The following is an 18,562-nucleotide window of genomic DNA, read 5'->3' on the forward strand; positions in this document are numbered from 1 at the left end:
TAGGAACCGCTTGCTAAAAACACTTTTTTTTAATGAGTTTTAAGCACGGGGGAAAAAATGAACATTTGAAAAATTCGTAATTTAATAAACCACCAAGAAAAGTAACATTGCAACAATACACGCTATGAACCGATCGCTGTAAACAGAACTGAAAACAAAAACAAGCCTTCTCTACCTTATGCGTCCCTCCCTCTCTCGCTCGCTCTCTCTCTCTCTTTCTCCCGCGCGCCTGTGTGTGTGTGCGTGCGTCTCTCTTTTGCGAGCCTGGAGCGCCTGTGTGTGTGTCTCTCTAGTGAGCTGCTGTGTGTGTGCGCGTGCCTCTCTCTACTGCTCCTGTGTGTGTGCGCCTCTGTCTCTCTCTCGCGCTCCTGTGTGTGTGTGCACGGCTCTCTCTGTCTCACGCTGCCTTTGTGTGTGCCTCTGTCTCTCGTGCTGCCTCTCTCTCAAGCTGCCTGTGTGTGTGTGTGTGTGTGTGTGTGTTGCGCTCTCTCGCTCTCTCTGTTGCTCGCTGCACAGGAAATGCACAGGGAGAGACTGAACATGTACAAACCGAAAGGGAAACTGGCTTGTTCGTATACCGAGTGTATGGTCGTGAACCGAGGCAAAAGTTTGGCAAACTTTTTGGTCGTAAACCGATTTGTACGTGTACCGAGACGTTCGTGAACCGAGGTTCCACTGTATATGAGGAGGAAAAGAAAACAAGGGAAAGAGAGAAAAGAGGATAGGGAGGCATTCAAAGAAAGGCAGTTATGGAAAGGACCCAGTGCGAGCAGATGAGAGAGAAAAGGCAGACAGCCAGGAGGAAGTCCCTCAAGTGAGCATGTGAACAGCGCTTGGGGTCTAATGTCCACTCCAGCTGAGCTGCTTGGTTGAAGCGAACTCACCGAATAGAGGCAGTGTGGCTGCAATGGAGTGACAGGCTCAGAGAGCCATCCCGCGGGTGGTGCTATGGACCGCAGGGGTATGAGCCTGGCAGCAGGAGTCAGAAGCTTTGTCATAGTGCCCTGCTGTGGCCACAAACAGCAGCAGGGGCCCAAGCCCAGGAGCATGGCTGAAGGCAGGCTGAACTGCTGAATAGGCGCTTCCTTGGCTACAAGAGCCCATAAAAGGATAAGCTAAGGAAACATCCATTTTAAAGGACTGCACCAGTGATCATCTTTTTGGGGACAGTTTCATGACATGTTTTAACCTGGTTTTAATGGGTTATTTATTTATTGAAGATTTTGCACTTTTGAACACTGCTTGTTTGAATTATTTTAAATAAAAGCACTTAGCACCTTTACACCTTCCCCTTGCAATGTGTGTGAGTGTCCTCATTTGCCTGGCTCATCCAGTTACATTATTGACAGTGTTGGGTTTAAGTGACTCCCAAAATGGAAGTGAGAGCATGGAGCTGACCTGCACCGTCACATTTCGTAGCAGCAGTGAGTTGAACCCAGGCAGGCAGCCAGGAGGAAGTCCCTCGAGGAAGTGTGTGAAAGATGCTCGAGGGCTAATGGCCACTCCAGCTGAGTGACCTGGGAGCTGGAGTGGCTGAAGTTTGGAGCCGATCTACACTGTCACAGGTCCATTACCAGAATGAATTCACAACCCAGGAGGTACTAATGCAACTGGCTAATACCCCATATAATTGTCAAGGATTCCCTTTCCACCACTGCATACCTGGTCCCTCATGTATAATACAATGCATAGAATTCACTCAAAAACATGGCATATGGACAAAAGTGGAAATGAGTGCACACACAAAAAAATCCAGATGCATAAATCTGTGCGTACGCCAACTTTCACACTCTGCCTGTCCATAAATCCCAGTCACTGTGAAATGTAACGTACATGCACGCGCCTGCCGCCCCACCCCGACTCCTCCCAGAATTACGCCCCTTTGAATATGCAAATCAATATAAATTGCCCCTTACCTTCAGCATTTTGTGAAAAGACAATGGCAAAAGCATGGGGAAAAATAAAAAACTTCAGTGAATGGTGAATGGAGGTCCTGCTAAGTGAAATAGATGCAAGGGAAACTGTACTATTTGGTGACTTAGGCAGTGGAATAAGCAATAAAAGGAAACTGATGGAGTGGCATAGTATGGTAGATGTACTCAATAGTTCAGGATCAGAAAATTGCATTGTGCCCAAAATAAAAAAGAAGTGGTCAGACATCGCTGTGAAAAGCCCACCACTGGAGGAGGTAGCAAACTCCCAGGGCTCACGCTGTTTGAGCAATGAGATGCTGCAATTATTGGTGACACACTTGATACCGGCATTTTACCAGCAGGGGAGGGAGATTCGGACATCACTGCAGGTGACCGGTGAGTTGTAATTTTTTTTTTGCTTACCATTATCCATACTCGTGTAAATAATTTGCATGCATAATAAAACAAACAATCAGGCTGCAGATGTAGTATTAATTACTGTTTATTCAGTTCCAGATAATATTAAAAAAGCTGACCCACATGCCAAGGATGTGGCCCCAGGCGATGATGGTGCTGCTGCTGTACCGACCACATCTTTGGGCATTGGCTGCTCACACACCCCTGCCTCGGAAACTGCTGGGCAATCATCTGGCCGTGTGGTGACGAATGCTGTTCTGGAATCATAAAATGCATTAGTAGATGCAGTAAGAGATGTACCCCATGAACTATGGAATGTAAAAGCAGTACTGTGTAACATTGACCACAAATTGAATGAATTAGTTAAAAATAAATGAAGCATCTGCTTACCTGTTCTTAAATTTTGTTAATTACATTCAATCGAAATTGTAATGCCTTCTGATGTGGCTGATCATTTGTTGGTTTATCTCTTCAGGTACGGGCAAGCCACGATTGTGTGCCACATTATGTAGAACAATACATGCTTGCTTGATGCAAGACTTTCTGTGAGCAGCACTTCAACAGTCTTATCCACGCAGCACCAACAGTGCTTAAGCTGCCCTATAGCATGTTCTACTACTGTTCGCATGTGTAGTCAACTGCTCTGATTACTTTGGGAAAACCATATGTTACTGCAAATTGCGCTTTGATGTTTGCCTGTTAAACTACAATGCACGGAAATCATATATCTGCTTGACAAGCAGATAATACCATTCCATACAGCTGCCATTGCACAACTCAGTGATGACTGAGAAATACCTGATTGGTCAGCCAGTTCATGCTGAAAAGCTCCTGTGGGTAAAAACCCAACAGTGAACAGAACTTGCAAAGGAACAGGTAGAGCACAATTCCTCAAAGTTTGCCTTTGTAAAGCTGGCCCCAGTTCAGCACACAGCTCCAACAGGATAGCTCTAGATAGAAATCTAAACCGACTTAGAATCCAGTCATCATGATGTGCAAAGAAATCAGTATGATCTTTGAAAACACATTCTCTTCTGAGTCTTCCATTTGTGATGTCCTCTAACAATGCTAAAGCAGCCATGGTAGTTGGAATAGTTTGGCCATTCTGTGCATCATTATATTGTTACAGATTGATTACAATCAGGTGCCTTAAATTTATCAATGATATGCGGTTCATTTTGGTGTATTTAATGGAGCCTGCGTCCTGAGATGTGACTCTAAAAGTGAAAGGGAGACCACAAAGAAACAGTAGCACTGATTTAATGCTGGGTGCTGCCAGTTTACAAAACCAAGCAGAAATGTGCATATGCACAGAGTAAGGCTGCTGTGAAAATATGCATGGCTTTAATGCCAAGTTTAGTTTTTATACATCTCGAAATGAGTGTGGAAACGGGCGTATGCAACATTTTCATGCATATGCATCATTTATACGTGATGCCCCTAGTCTCCGGATCCAGTAATTTCCGGCTAAGGAACATGATAGGAAGTTCAACACCATCAACGCTTTGGTTCAGCATGGCATCAAGACCTGTGTCTGAAGCGTCAGTCTGTAATATAAAGTAAAAGAAAAGTCAGAAGTAATTAACACTGGTGCTGACGTAAGGAGCTGCATTAAGTCACGGAATGTAGCCTCTGTTTAAGCATGCCATACCACCGTGTTAGGAGCTCTCTTTTCTGTGAGGTCTGACAAGGGAGATGCTCTCTCAGAAAACCAGAGAACAAACTGGCGATAGTAAACCACTAATCCTAAGAAAGCCTCTACCTGTTTCTTTTTCTTCGGACAGGGCCAATTCATGATGGCATCTACTTTGGTGCATTGTTAATGAACAGTACCTCTTCCCACCAAGTAGCTAAATATTTAGCCTTGCTTAGTCTGAAGAAACACTTCTTCAGGTTGATAAGTAGGCCGACTTTGCTAAGTGTCAGGGGTACCATGCAAGTTTGCCATCTAGGTGGTAAAATAAATGACAAAGTCATCCAAGTAGTTGGCACTATAGTTATTGCGGGGCTGCAACAGTCTATCCACCAGATGCTAGAAAGTCACAGGATCCCTATGTAATCCAAATGGGGGAACATGATACTACCCATGACTGCTAGGGGTGCTGAATGCGCTATTTACCTCAGTGGAATTTGCCGGTACCCTTCGTCTTGTCAAGTGTGGTCAAATACTGAGCCCTACCAAGTCACTTGAGGAGTTCATCCACTTGTAGCATTGGATAGGATTGAACTGGTAGACTTGATTAAGGTGACAGAATTCACCATTTCTGAGACTAACAATATGGCTGCTTTCAGTTGTTGTTGCTGAGTGGATGTCAAATTAGGGATGAAATTAAAGGTGTTTTGACTGAAGTAGTTAATGAGGATTCACATGGTATGCTCATTCAGCCGATCAGCGTTTTGATTGTTTTACAGAATAGTCGACCGGCCTCTTCCTTTCTCTTAAATTTGTACAGGCCTTGCCAATGTGCCAATAATTTTCAGTGTGTAGTGGAAATCAAGAACATGACTTGATCTCCAGGCGGAATTCCCGAAGTGTCGTGCCACTGTAATAACTGCTAGCCTGGGCTGACTGTACAAGCTCCATATTTTCTATTAGGATTGGTAGGATTTTTTCAAATCTATCGTGTAATTGTGCAGTATATTCTAAAATATTAATGGAGGGAAGTGCCTCTCCTTCCCAGCACTTCTTTTAAAATGTCCAGTAGCCCCCGAGGTTGTCATCCATATAGTAACTCAAACGGGGAGACGTCTATGGAGGCTTGTGGGACATCCCAATAGACAAAAATTACAAGGGGGAGTAGCTGATCCCAGTTCCTCCCATCTTTGTTGACCACCTTATGAAGCATTTGTTTCAGTGTTTCATTGAACCACTCCACTAAATCATCAGTTTGAAATTGGTATACTGAGGTCTTTAGGTGCTTAATGCAGAGTAACTTAGCAACTTCCCATAACTTTTCTGAGGGTGTCCGTTGGTTTGTAAGGACTTCTCTAGGGATATCAAAATACGCAAAGACACCTACCAACTCCCATGCAATATTTCTGGAATTGGAAAGTCTCAGGGGAATTGCCATAGGGTACAGAGTAGCGTAGTTTACAACTACTAAAATGTATTTGTGACCATGTGCAGAAGGTTCAAGGGGTCCTACATTTTCGACTCTTATATGCTCAAATGGGAAGTCAATGAGCAGGACGGGCACAAGAGCAGCACAGCCCTTTCTAGGAATCTGCTGCAGTTGACATTCCAGACAGGAAGCACAAAAGTTAATGCCCATCCAATAAAATCAGAATTTAATCTACTCTAGGGTCTTCTCAGTTCCCAGATAGGCACCTAGGAGGTGACCATGAGCTAGTTCACAAATCCGCCGCTGAAAGTCTCGCGAGACTACCAATGACAACCTTACCCCAATCTTATACTCTGCTACACAATATAATAGATCATTATTAATAAAAAAAGTGGAGCCCCATACTTCCACTCTGACTCAACACAAGATAGTAGACTAGTAGACTACTGGTACTGAAATAAAGTAAATAAATAAAGAAAGAAATACAGTAAATAATGTACACGGCAGATGCCATCGTATTTTGTTCTCTGAGTTCTTATGATAAGATGTATCTAGCCAAATTATGTTCTAATTATTTGTCTTTTTTCTTTTTTTTTCAAGGATGGGTGCTTTCTATGCTCCAGGACTAGTTGGTATAAATGTCCTCCGTCTATTGACATCAATGTACTATCAGTCATGGGCTGTCATGAGTTCAAATGTTCCCCATGAAAGAGTTTTCAAAGCTTCTAAATCCAACAATTTTTACATGGGCTTGCTGCTGCTTATTTTATTTCTCAGTCTTTTGCCAGTGGTCTACACCATTATGACATTACCCCCTTCATTTGACTGTGGGCCTTTCAGGTAGGACATTCATTATTATAGCAGATATTTGATTTGGAAACATTGTATTGCTTTTTTTCCTTTTCCGTTCCTTTAAAATTACAATTTTGATAAAATTTTTAGTCTCATTCTGATCTGTTTTAGCTCATCCTCCAATCAATCCATCTGTTCATTGAATCAGCTACATTATGATGGGCGGACAAATATAATAAGCATCTTCCATTATAATACATTTAACACTACAAAACCTTGTGAACCAGGGATGGAGAAGGCAGGTTCAGAATATAAATAGATTGACAGATGTGTATAATAGACAGACAGACAGATAAACAACAGTGCTATTGAAAACAGCATATGGACAACAAAACTCTCAGAATCACACAGAAAGGTCAAACATTGTTACTGTATATAGCCATAACGGCATAACCAAAAACAAATGGGTTAGTAATCTGTATTTTACAAACTTGTTTAGTTCATTTTAGGATCATGGGTATCGCACAAACCCGTCACACAAACCAAACCTTAGAACAAGCATTTGCATGTCCAGCTTCCTTTATTTCACCTGAAATCGCCATAGTCAACAAACGCTTTGATACCTCATACTTCTTGAAAGCACACAAAATTGGATATGTTCTCTTGCCCTGTAGGATCACTTCAATCTTCATTGTGTACCACTAAACTCCTCTTTATTTTACTTTTTCTTCCGTAATAATGTTGCTCATTATCTCAAATAATTTATTATGTAGTTCTGTGTTGGTATACTGTATCTTGCCCTGTCTAACATTATTTTGGCAGTCTTGGCTATTTATGTAAATTTTTGTACATTTTATGAACAATGACAGAAAAAGTGCTATTGAACTATCCTCTATCATACTAGCAAAACTACAAATATCTCCCCCTAAAAGAAACTGATTAACTCAACTGAAACTCAAGTATGTCAATAATGGCTGCCAAATAGTATCTGTTACATGCTAACTGGTCAGAATTAACCCGTGTAGAAATCTCTGTAGCAGCATTCCTGCATTTCTCAGTTTCTTTTGATTTGGCCTCACAGGTAAGCTCTTCATTTGAACATGTATGTTTAGTAAGTCCCTTATTTACTTTCAGTCAGAATATCCTTTCATGCTGAATATTCTGTCTGAGGATCAAGGATATCAAAAACTGTGTCTATTTTCATTGAATATTCAAACCAATCCCTGTTTATGTACTGGGAAACTTTTTATTGTCGTACATCTTAGTTGGATATTTGTTTAGTACAGGGGTTCTCAAACTCGGTCCTGAGGATCCACTGTGGCTGCAGGTTTTTGTTCCAACCAGCTTCTGTTTTTAATTGGACTCCTGGGCTAATTAAGTGACCTGTTATTTCCCAGATTCCCTGTTTTGGGAACAATATAAAATTAGAAAACTAAGTGGTTAAAAAAATTTAAATGTACTAAGCAGTTATATGGAAATAATGTATTTTTTTTGTTTTTAACTATATTTTCATCTTGATTTTCATTCTACTTTTCTAAGTGTTCTAATTGTTTAATTAATCAATTATTTACTAATTTGACACTAACATAGTTGCAGCTTTTCATGATTCAGTGTTGTTTGCCTGGGTGTCTGCTCTACTCGTTTTTTATTGTCTTTATTAAGATACAATGAAGGGAGCAAACTGCACAGAGAAAGGACAAAATGTAATGAAAAGAGAATTAAACATTTAAATCCATAGCAAAAACAGAAATATTTCTAAGGACCCTCTCCATGGGTAATGCTAGTGGCACTGCTTTTAGCACTTGTTAGAGGGATTTTGTCACCATTAATACGAATTCCTTCTGATGTAATATTATATAGAGAGGCAGCTGAGGAATTCAAGTTTTGATTTCAGCCAATTTCTGATATTCATACTTTTTTTCTAAATTATAAATATCACCAGGGATCAGCATTAAAATCTTTGGACATACATAGAATGGTAAGTTACTGCCATTGTCAACTAACCTAATCCGGTTGGAAACATAAAATACTGCAAGAACCAATTGACCAGTCTATAAAACATGAAGATTTTAGGGCAGCTGTCTGTCAATCAAATATTGACTGCTCAATTATTTGTCCAATTCATAAGTATCACTTAAAAAAAATTTAAAATGCATAACAGACTGGCCCTGCAGTCTGATTGGGCATGCACAGCCTCCTCAGGTTCACCCACAACAACAGGTTTGGTATCACAGAATATCTTGATAGCATTAGGCACAATGAAGGAACCACATTTGAAGATGGTACTGCAGCCTCACAAGGCACACTCACACACCCATAATTATTAGGACAATTAAGAGTTGCCAGGCTAACATGTACACTTTTGGAACATAAGAGAAACCACACATGAACAGAAGGAGAATTTATAGGCTCCACACAGAATGTTCCTGGGTTACAACTGCATCACTAAGTTCTTAGTGAAATAATAGTAAGCCTGTATCTGACACATTTTTCATTATACAGTATATTAAGCTAAAACTTTACATATTATATGCTGTATTAAGCCTGCTTGTGAAAGATGCTTTATAAAGAGCTACTTAAAGAGAAAGAAATGGTAGTCTCATTACAGCTTGTAACAGTTGTAACCCTAAGGTACCACGCCAAACACCAGGTAAAAGTCCAAGACTTTTTATTTTTATAATAATAATGTGCACTAAGCACCCTCCACTCCACACTATACATACAATAATCAATAATAAAGCACAATAACCACTCCTCCTCTCCCAGACACTTCGCCACCCTTCCTCCCAGCTCAGCTCAATGTCTGGGCTTTCCCAGCGTCCTTTTATACCCCCTGACTTGGAGGTGGTTCCTGTCCAACAATCCCCCAGTCCTCATTACTTCCGGGTCAGACTAAAAGTCCTTTTCTTCAACCCGGAAGCACGTCGTTCCTTCTGGTCATGTGATCATGACGCACTTTTGGGTTATAGGGCACGTAAGAGTCTGACAGCCTCCCTACAGCGACTCCCGGTGGTCCCCAAGGTATCCAGCAGGGCTGTGTATACAAACTACAAGGTCCATAAGGCCCTGCTGGAATTCAGGGAACCTCCATGCTGTTGGGAGGGCTCCACCTGGCGGCCTGGAGGTGTGGGACAGAATATTTAGCCGGCCATCCATCACAAGCTATACTGAAGACATGAAACACAATTCTGCATTTTACGTTTAATTAAAACAGTGCTTATATTTGCTAGACATCTTAGATAAGCAAAGGTCTCTAAGTGATATAATTAATTGCTGCTCAATTTGCAGCATATTTTGTGTTAAACTCAGTAGTTATTGTAGTTCTTCAATACTATTGTACAATAAGTTTGTCTCACCTACCATTCTGACTTTACCACGTTTATTGGATCTGTATTTCATGAAGTCTGCCACACTAGTAAATGTTTGAACAAATCGAACAGCTTAGAAAGCAACTCTGTCTTTTTGTATTATCAAGAACTGTTACGGGTATCTACTGTTCTATAATCATACCAACATATTGTACTTTGAAAATGAATGCTGCATACTATATTTGATTTAAATAATAAAGCATGAATACAATTTTTTATATATTATTTTGAATTATTTTTAAATAAAAATATCCAGTATTTTTTTTAATTGAAATGTCACAGTAATCCTATGACATCTTTTTTGCAATTAGTGGAAAACCACGCATGTTTGAAGTTATAATGGAAACAATCAAACTGGATTTTCCAGCTTTTGTTGGAAAACTGTTCAGTTATGCTGCCAACCCTGGGCTGATCATTCCTGCGGTTTTGCTGATGGTGTAAGTACGGTATATTTAATTCAGTTTGGTCTATTATGTTCACTTCCACTTGTAAGCTTAGTGCAATATAAACTGTAGTTAAAATAAAACACAAAAATAAATTAAAAAAACCCACAAAATTCCATGCAATTTAGTATGTGCTGATATAGATCATACAGTTTATCTGGTGATTTTGTAATATTAAATAAGTTCTTTCAGCATCCAAATGGCAAAGAAGACAAAACAAAATTGAATTTACCTCCCCTAACTTAACCAGCTGCCCAGTCCCATAAAGAACAGCCCATAATGGTTCAGGTGCACAATATGATAAAGGTCATTCCCTGATTTATTGACCCTATGGCTAAAGGCTCTGCTTTAAATGGAAACTTGGAGTACATCTGTATCTTGTCATTTCAATGAGCACTCTGAGCTTTAGCAGTTAGTAAGTTCTATAATATAAAAGGAAGAGTAAAACATTTACAGCTTTGAACTCCAAAATCAGTGTTTTAAAACTAACTTGTAGCCAATATTGAAAATTAGGAACTAAAGTTATATATAGTAGTTGCACTATTTAGTTCTATCTATCATCCTTGCATCCATGTGTCTGTGAAGGATGATATGCTGTAAAAGAACAATATGTTTGTAATTTCAGTTAAAGTTATAAAATACAGACATTGCCTCAACACTGTTTAAAAGTATCTCTATTGCCTTATGTTTAGCAATAAAATATATTGCAGGCACTTGATAACTAGTAAAGCACTGTGTATACTGATTATGTTTTTATAAAATAATTTTCTTTCAGGTTGGCAATTTATTATTTAAATGCTGTATCTAAGGCATATATGAATTCAAACATGGAATTAAAGAAGAAGATGCAAATGGTATGTACTGAGCAGTATTAGGTAAATTGGGTATTGGGTGAATTTCATAAAAATGCTGTATTGTGCTAGGACAGACATAAAACCCTGCTGGTATAATGCAACTATTGTATGAGTTTTGCAATTATAATATCCCTTTTGCGTGTGATTACATATGAACATTATCAATTCTTCCCTACTAAAAAAAATGCTACCAGGTTGATATTATAAAATATATAGACATTAATGCCCTTAAATTATCAAGTATAATGTATAATTGCCTACATACATCTGCGTCATTCTAGAGCCTTTGTTTATCATTCAGAATGCATGTGTGAGCTCAAATAGTACACGAGAAATATCCAAATCTAGAAACCCTCTGTAGTCCATCTAGGGACAGTGGAGGTCGATGGTGCTTTTAAATTTTTCCAGGTGGTTTTCAGAATCGTTTTCTTTCCAAGACATCCATTCTCCTACTCCCAGCAATTCTTTAATGTCATCAATCCATCTCCTTGCTAGTGTTTCTTTCAGTTTCTTTTTCTCTTCTTATCATTACTCTGATTATCCTCTCCCTTCCCATCATGCATGAGTACTCAAAGAGACTAACATTCCTTAATAAGTACTCAAATTGTTTTATTTTCTCATTTAAGATTAGTTTGAATTATTTCATCTGTCACCTTTTGTCTCCAGGTGATATTAAGAATCTTTCTGTAGCATATAAATTCAAATACATTCAATTTTGAAATTTCCTTGTTTCTCAATGTCCATGTTTCACAGGCATAAAGCAATGTACTGTAGGTTACAACATACATCTATTGATGCACTTGAACACTTCATCAGTGAGGTAACCTGGGGTCATCAGGTATTTCGGGTCTTTCAACGTCAGACGCCCTCGTCCAGGTAACTTAACCAGGAGTGATCAGTTCCTGGCTTGTGCCCTAGTAGCAAGTGACCACGGTTCACTCTTCTTCATCCACAGCCATCTAGAGGCTTTTTCTGCTGCCTTGGTTGTAACTTTGACAGCTTTTATCTTGTTCACACCTGTGATGCCCAGAAGACTGTAAGCCTTACACAGAGAATGGGCTATAAAACCTCTGCAGCCCACCTCTATGGACAAACACCATGTACACCTCCCCCATCTGCAGCATTCTTTCTCCAACTCAGCATACATTTTTTTCTTATGCTCACAAACTTCCTCCATCCTCTCCTCACAAAGAAGTGTAAGTTCCAGCATAACCACCTGCTTGGATGCTTCCGAAAACAAAACAATGTCTGCTCTCAAGGTGGTCTCTACAATGTTATTTGGAAATCGGAGCTGCTCCCCCAGATCTTCCTTCCAAGAGCCCTAGTGCTGCCCTTGGCTGATGTCTAGACTTTTCTTCCTGTTTGATAAAAGCAATCCTCTGCCTCAGTGGTCTGGTGCTCTTGATCTGGTCTCTGGCACTTGAGATCGTTCCTGCAATCACCTTCAATACTCAGTCATGCTGCCAGTGATAGCAACCCTCACCTAGTGCTTTCAAGCAACTGCTAAAGATATGCTCAAATGTCCCTTTTCTCTGGCACAAGTGGCATGCTAGGGAGCCAACCTTGTCTCGGCAGAAGAGGTTGGATGGACTTAACAGGACGTCATAGAAAGCTTGGATCAGAAACCTGGGTTTGGCCTGCCACAGCTTAGACCAGGAGATCTTACGGTCCATATCCCTTTTCAATTTCGTCCATGTGCCTTTCTGCCTTTTTACCGCTTGACTCCCTTGAAGTTCCTTAACTCCAGCTCTTACTTCCTTTTGTAGCAGGTGGTCCCTGACTTTGCCTTGGGTCCTATCATAATGGGTTGTTGGAATGCTCCTAAGCCCTGCTTGGCCAGAGTCCTGTGGTGTAGTGTTACCTCTGCCCTATCCATTGCATCCTCCACCCTCCATTTCCTTCCAATCCCTACCTCAATGCAAACCCTGGAGACTTTAGGGTCGCTAGACTCCCTATATTGAAGCACCTCTCTTGTGCGGGTAACCAGAAACTCCTCATTCAGACTACTCAAAGGGAGTCTTAGTTTGTTTTTTCTCCCATACAGAGTGATGCTGCTCAGGGTTCATGGGAGGCCCAGCCATTTACAGAGATGGTGGGTGATTCTTCTTTCAAAGCCCTCTACGTTTGACAGTGGAACCCCATACCCAAGCAGTGGCCACAAGATCCTGGGAAGTATACCATGCTGAAAAATCTAGGCTTTAAAACTCCCTGGCAGGCCTGACCTATCCACCATTGCCAACTAAGCCTCCAGCTGCTGATTTATAGCTTTGATAGATCTAGAGTCCTTCAGGGTGCTGTCAAAGATCTCGCAGAGCCTCTTGACTGGTTTTTCAGAGATAGATGGAACTTGTGTACCTTTCAGAAAGAAGAAAAACGGATCAGTCACTTTCCCTTTTCTTAATACCAGAGACCTGGATTTAGTCATCTTAAAGCACATCCTAGCCCAAATGATGAGTCTCTGTAAGCCCTGTAGGATCCATCTGTATCCTAGCACTGATGTTGTTGTTATTGTCATTTCTCCAATAAAGGCTCTAATGTGGGGTTGTCTGACTCTGGACTAGGTCAGAGGGCCTCGACAATCTCCCTCAGCTGACTTAACCAGCTTGTTCATTGCCAAAGAGAATCACTGAAATGGCACATCCAGTAATAATCCCTTTCTCCAGCCTGCGCCAATTTGATGCAACAGACCCAGCTGTGACTCTCAGATTGAAATTACTGTAATAGTCCAAAATGAGGTCCCTGATCTTATCTGGGTCATACTGCTGTTGCAGTTTAATTTCAAGCAGCTTATGAGGTATAAATCCATATATGTTTGTCAGATCCAGCCACAGAAGTGTCAAATCTTCCCTCCCTTCTCATGCTTCTCTAATAAGTTGGGTGACCACTCCAGTTTGCTCTAAGCATCTGGGCATTCTAAGGATTCCCCTTTCTGTACTGAGGTTTCGATGTACTGGTTCTTCAGGAGATATTCACTCAGACATCGTGTAACAATACTGAAAAATATCTTCCCCTCAACACTCAGCAGCGAGATGGTCCTAAACTATTTGATCTTCCTCATGTTTTCCTCTTTAGGAATACAGACACCTTCTGTGACTCTCCACTGATGGGCTACCTTGCCCCTCCTCCAGATCACGTTCCGGATCTTCCACATTTGGGGCAACAGCCTGGTACACGTTTTGTACCTTTTATATGGCACTCCGCTGGGCCCAGGGGTTGAGGTGGCTCTGGCAATCTTCACCATTTCCTTGATCTCTTTCCTTTCTTGCTGTCAAAATCAGTTGTGGGTCTAGGTGGTTTGATCAGAGCTGTACACTCACCTAGCTCCTCTTCCCTTGCTGCATCACTAGTAGTATTGTGGAGATAAAGGTCCATTTCCTCTTGGGAGCAAACAAAGTGGCCAGTACATTTCTGCCCCAGCAACTGCTTGGTGAATCCGAAGGGATTTGAGATTAAAACTGTCTGCCTCCTTGCCCTCTCTTTTGTCCTGCTTCTGTGCCATTCAGCTCTGCGAAGAACAATGAGCTTCTCCCTGAGGACGCTGCAAAGTTCTTTTATAGTATCCCTCTGTTCTTCACTAGCCTCCTTAAACTGCCACCTAAGTGCCTGTGGCTCCTGCCTTAGGTGGCTAATCTTTACTGCCATGTGATTCCCCACATACAGTGGTGTTGCTTCCTTCTCTTCCACTCTGCCAAACCTCTCAGGAGCCAGACTGATAATGATGGTTGTCATCATCTGAAGTTTCCTGTCAGCATCCTTCATCATCATTGCTTCTAGGATGTTGTCCACATCACCATCAAACTGGAGCCACTCTTTTGCCTTATTTGCAGGAGGCCAATTTACATGTCGTTGTTGAAGTGCTCTGTCTAGAACTGGAGCTAATGACTTCTCCTTCGTCTCACCAGAGGTGTTTCATGCATGCTGCACATTTTGCTCCTTTACCAAACATTTTACTTTGGCCTGGTGGATTTTGTTACTAGTATCATTATTTTAATTTTTCTTGATATTGTCACTGTTCCAGATTTCATTCAATACTGCAAAAGAAGCCATTCTTCTGTTGATTTGCTTTGAGCAATTATTGTTACTTCACAAGCTTCCTGAGTAAGCAAACTGGTCTACACATTCTAGTTTCTCTGCATCCAAATTTAAATAACTTCAAGTAGGCATTTCCTTTAACTGTCTCAGTTTCTAAAAGTGTTTCCTACGCTTCCATGAAGTACTTTTTCAGCCGTGTGATTGTTTAGGGGTATCTTGCACACACACCCCATTTCAAATCCCCCCAAATCATCTCAATGAGATTCAGATCCAAGCTTGGACTTGGACATTCCATGACCCTCCATTTCAGTCTTTTCATCCATTCCTTATTGCTTTAAGCACCACCATTCTGTGGTCTCATTGCTGCAACATTCTGCTTAATGGCAGATGAAGTGGCATTAGAGGTCAAAATGCATAACATTAGTGTGACAGTTTATAAACTTGGGGACATGACTGTCATCCAAGTATGTGAATTGTATAAGAAAAGTATGCAAGATTTTTTGGTGTGCATCTGATCCAAAAAAAAAAAAAAGCAATTTTCCTTTTTTTCTACAGGTTTGGTTAATGTTTTCTTTGTTAAAGATTAATCGATTTCCCAGTTGCTGCACAGTGGCACAGTGGGTAGTGCTGCTGCCTCGCAGTTAAGAGACCCAGGTTCGCTTCCCGGGTCCTCCCTGTGTGGAGTTTGCATGTTCTCCACATGTCTACGTGGGTTTCCTCCGGGTGCTCTGGTTTCCTCCCACAGCCCAAAGACATGCAGGTTAGGTGCATTAGTGTGTGTGCCCTGCGGTGGGCTGGCGCCCTGCCCGGGGTTTGTTTCCTGCCCTGTGTTGGCTGGGATTGGCTCCAGCAGACCCCTGTGACCCTGTAGTTAGGATATAGCAGGTTGAATAATGGATGGACTTCCCAGTCTTTTATACTGCTTCTATATAGACTCACAGTTTATCTCGTGGTCCTTGTAAAACAAAATTCTTAACACTTTGTGAGTGTTGTCCCAAATGTAATGTGCTAACTGAAAGCGGTACTTGTGAATAAAACGGACAGCAGTTCCTAACCATTCTAGTGTTGGGCTCCGTGGGGGTGGTGCCCCGGTTGCTTAATTTTTGGAGTTTAAATTATTAGACTGACCTACCCCAACCACAAATACTAACCTTAAAGTTAGTGGGGGTGGAGCATAGTTGTCTATAGGTCCCTAATGTTAATGTCCCCTTTGGGTGCCTAATGTTAAAAACAAAAGTCTGATTTGCGTCACGTTAATAGAAAATTGTACTAGCCATCCGTGCTGTCCGTTTAGTGCACAAGTACCCTGAAAACTTTGTGACTGCTATACCATTGAGTGTGTGTGTGTCCTTATGAAAGTTTTTGCTGTAGATGCATGCAGCCATTACTATAGAGCGGCTACAGGTTTTTAGCTTTAATGAGATTCTTAATTAGGGTCTGTTTATTTACCAATATAGGAATATTTTTTGGGATTAGCCTTAGTTAACTTGCTTGTTACAATTCAGAACGCTTAATTGCCTCTTTTAGTTTTAAACAGCTTCATTTACGTTTTTATTGTTGCCTGTTTTTTTAACCAGCTGTCAGTTCATAATGAGGTGCAAATGACTAAGGAACCACCAGCTCTCCAGCTGTGGTTCCATTTAAACCTGAATATAGGCATCATGAAGTATCTGTTTTAATAAAATGTTCTGAAATAAATGAGAGAGAAGGAAATTCTGTTGAATAATAAAACGTTCTTCTAAAATTTGAGGTTCCATCCACATTTCATTGAGTACAATCATTAAACCTTTTTATGCAACTAGCAAAATCAATATTTTTTGTGAAACAACCAATAATATAGCAGAATTATAAATTTTTTTGGAAGTTAAATTTGACAGATGTTATTTTTAAACTAATTCAGTTAAGTGATTGTATAAGAGTAACTGGTTCTGAATCCCTCATTCCTTTTTATTGTCTTCAACAGCAATTTTTAATTGCTATTTTTTAACCTGCTGCAAATTAACAATGATGTACACTGGTTTGTTGATTAGCACATTCAAGTTAAGAATGTCAATATTCTCTGCACAAGTGGCAATATTGAACCTAGGAACCTATGAGCATGCAAATGACAAATAAACTAGCAGTGCACCTTCAAACCTGGTCCCATTAACACCTTCATCTGTTTTAAAAAATACATATTTGCAAAACAGCAGAAGAGAAATAAGTGAAAACCTAAGAATTATAACTAAAGTAAACCACTGTGGGAAGCTAAGGTTGACAAAGGTTATGCTTAAACTGTCTATTATGTGACTGTATCTTGTATATTTGTGCAGTCCTGCCTCCTTTTGTAACAAAAAAGATGCAACAGCCTTACAAAATGTCTGGAAACATTCTGCTTCATGCAGTCCAAAACTAAGTAGTATGAGTTTTGACTAAAGATTAAAGAAGACTAATCTTTTCATCTTAAGCAAACCGTGATTATAAATTATCAAAACAAATGAAGGAATAAACAATAAATATAAACAAATAAAAGCAAATCTTTAACAGTATTACTTAAATTAGCATTCTACATTAGACACCTTACAGCAGGGCTATTCAATTCCAAATTAATTTGGGCCAGATTTTCAAACTAAGAAATTTAGCTGGGAAAGACATTTTCAGCAGCTGGTAAGCAGCAAGCAATAACAAATTTTAAGTCAAAAGAAATAAATGTATTGAAAAATAAGTAATGTTTATTCAATGTTTCCCTATAAAATTTGAGCACATCTGACACAGGCACATACAAAAAGTTCATACAAAACAATAAAAAAAGCCATCATTGAACAGAATCTAAGGTAGTAGCAATACTTTTTTGCACTTTAGAAATAAAAAAATAAACATTGTGGTCATATCTGACACAGGCACATCTCAAAAGTGTATAAAAACAAAATAGTGCACAGGATTAGCAGTAAAATTTGTTTCCCTTTTGTTTTGTTTCCCTTTTGAAATGAAGTAGATATATTGGTCATATATGACCTGGGCACATCACAAAGTAACAGAATAAAAAAAAAACCTGCAATGATTTCAAAGCTATCAGAGCACAAACCCATAACAAGTGATAACAGTGACTAACACACATGAATAAAATATCTACTGTGCATTCAGGGAATGTAGGATTCATTTAAATTGCCACATGGTTGATTAGCAGTGCCTTTTTGTAAACAAAAAGGTGGTGGTACAAATAAATTGCGTTTGGGTCAAGTTTGAGGAACTGTGAAGGTATATAGAGGCTGAGAGTCCTACTGCTACATGTTTTGGTGAAAAAAACAAAATGTTTAAAATTTGAAATTGACATTTTGTCAAGTATAATAATAATGCTTTACATTTATAGTGCTTTATTCACTGCTCATAGCACATTGCTTTCCTTATTGCAAGGCAGCGACACTTCCATTATGCCACCAGTACAGGTGTACTATACCGCATAATATTGTGTTTGATAACTTTAAATTACAAGCACAACATTTCTGAAATCAAAGACTATTAACAGAAGGTTAATAATGAGCTCTGCATTCTACAAAGAAGTTCATATGTAGTCCCACAAAGCAATCAGTGCTTAATTTGATTGAGTTTTAAGGAAAATTCCAAACTTTTTACATGTTTTCATCATATGCAGTCTTTCTAATCCATTCTTTGCTTTGAGTGTCAATGTCTGATTGTTGTCCT

General features: G+C 40.0%; 1 protein-coding gene across 1 annotated transcript in view; it reads left to right on the forward strand.

Annotated features, from left to right (window-relative positions):
• LOC114652851 (transmembrane channel-like protein 2-A) overlaps positions 1-18,562 on the forward strand; it is a 71,114-nt gene that overhangs the window by 46,837 nt on the left and 5,715 nt on the right. The window contains exons 14-16 of the mRNA XM_051928570.1: positions 5,993-6,232; positions 9,864-9,989; positions 10,771-10,849. Coding sequence (XP_051784530.1) covers positions 5,993-6,232; positions 9,864-9,989; positions 10,771-10,849 — 445 coding nt within the window. The remainder of the gene's footprint in view (positions 1-5,992; positions 6,233-9,863; positions 9,990-10,770; positions 10,850-18,562) is intronic.

This window comes from Erpetoichthys calabaricus, chromosome 5 (assembly GCF_900747795.2).
Source record: "Erpetoichthys calabaricus chromosome 5, fErpCal1.3, whole genome shotgun sequence".
NCBI classification, from domain to species: Eukaryota; Metazoa; Chordata; class Cladistia; order Polypteriformes; family Polypteridae; genus Erpetoichthys; species Erpetoichthys calabaricus.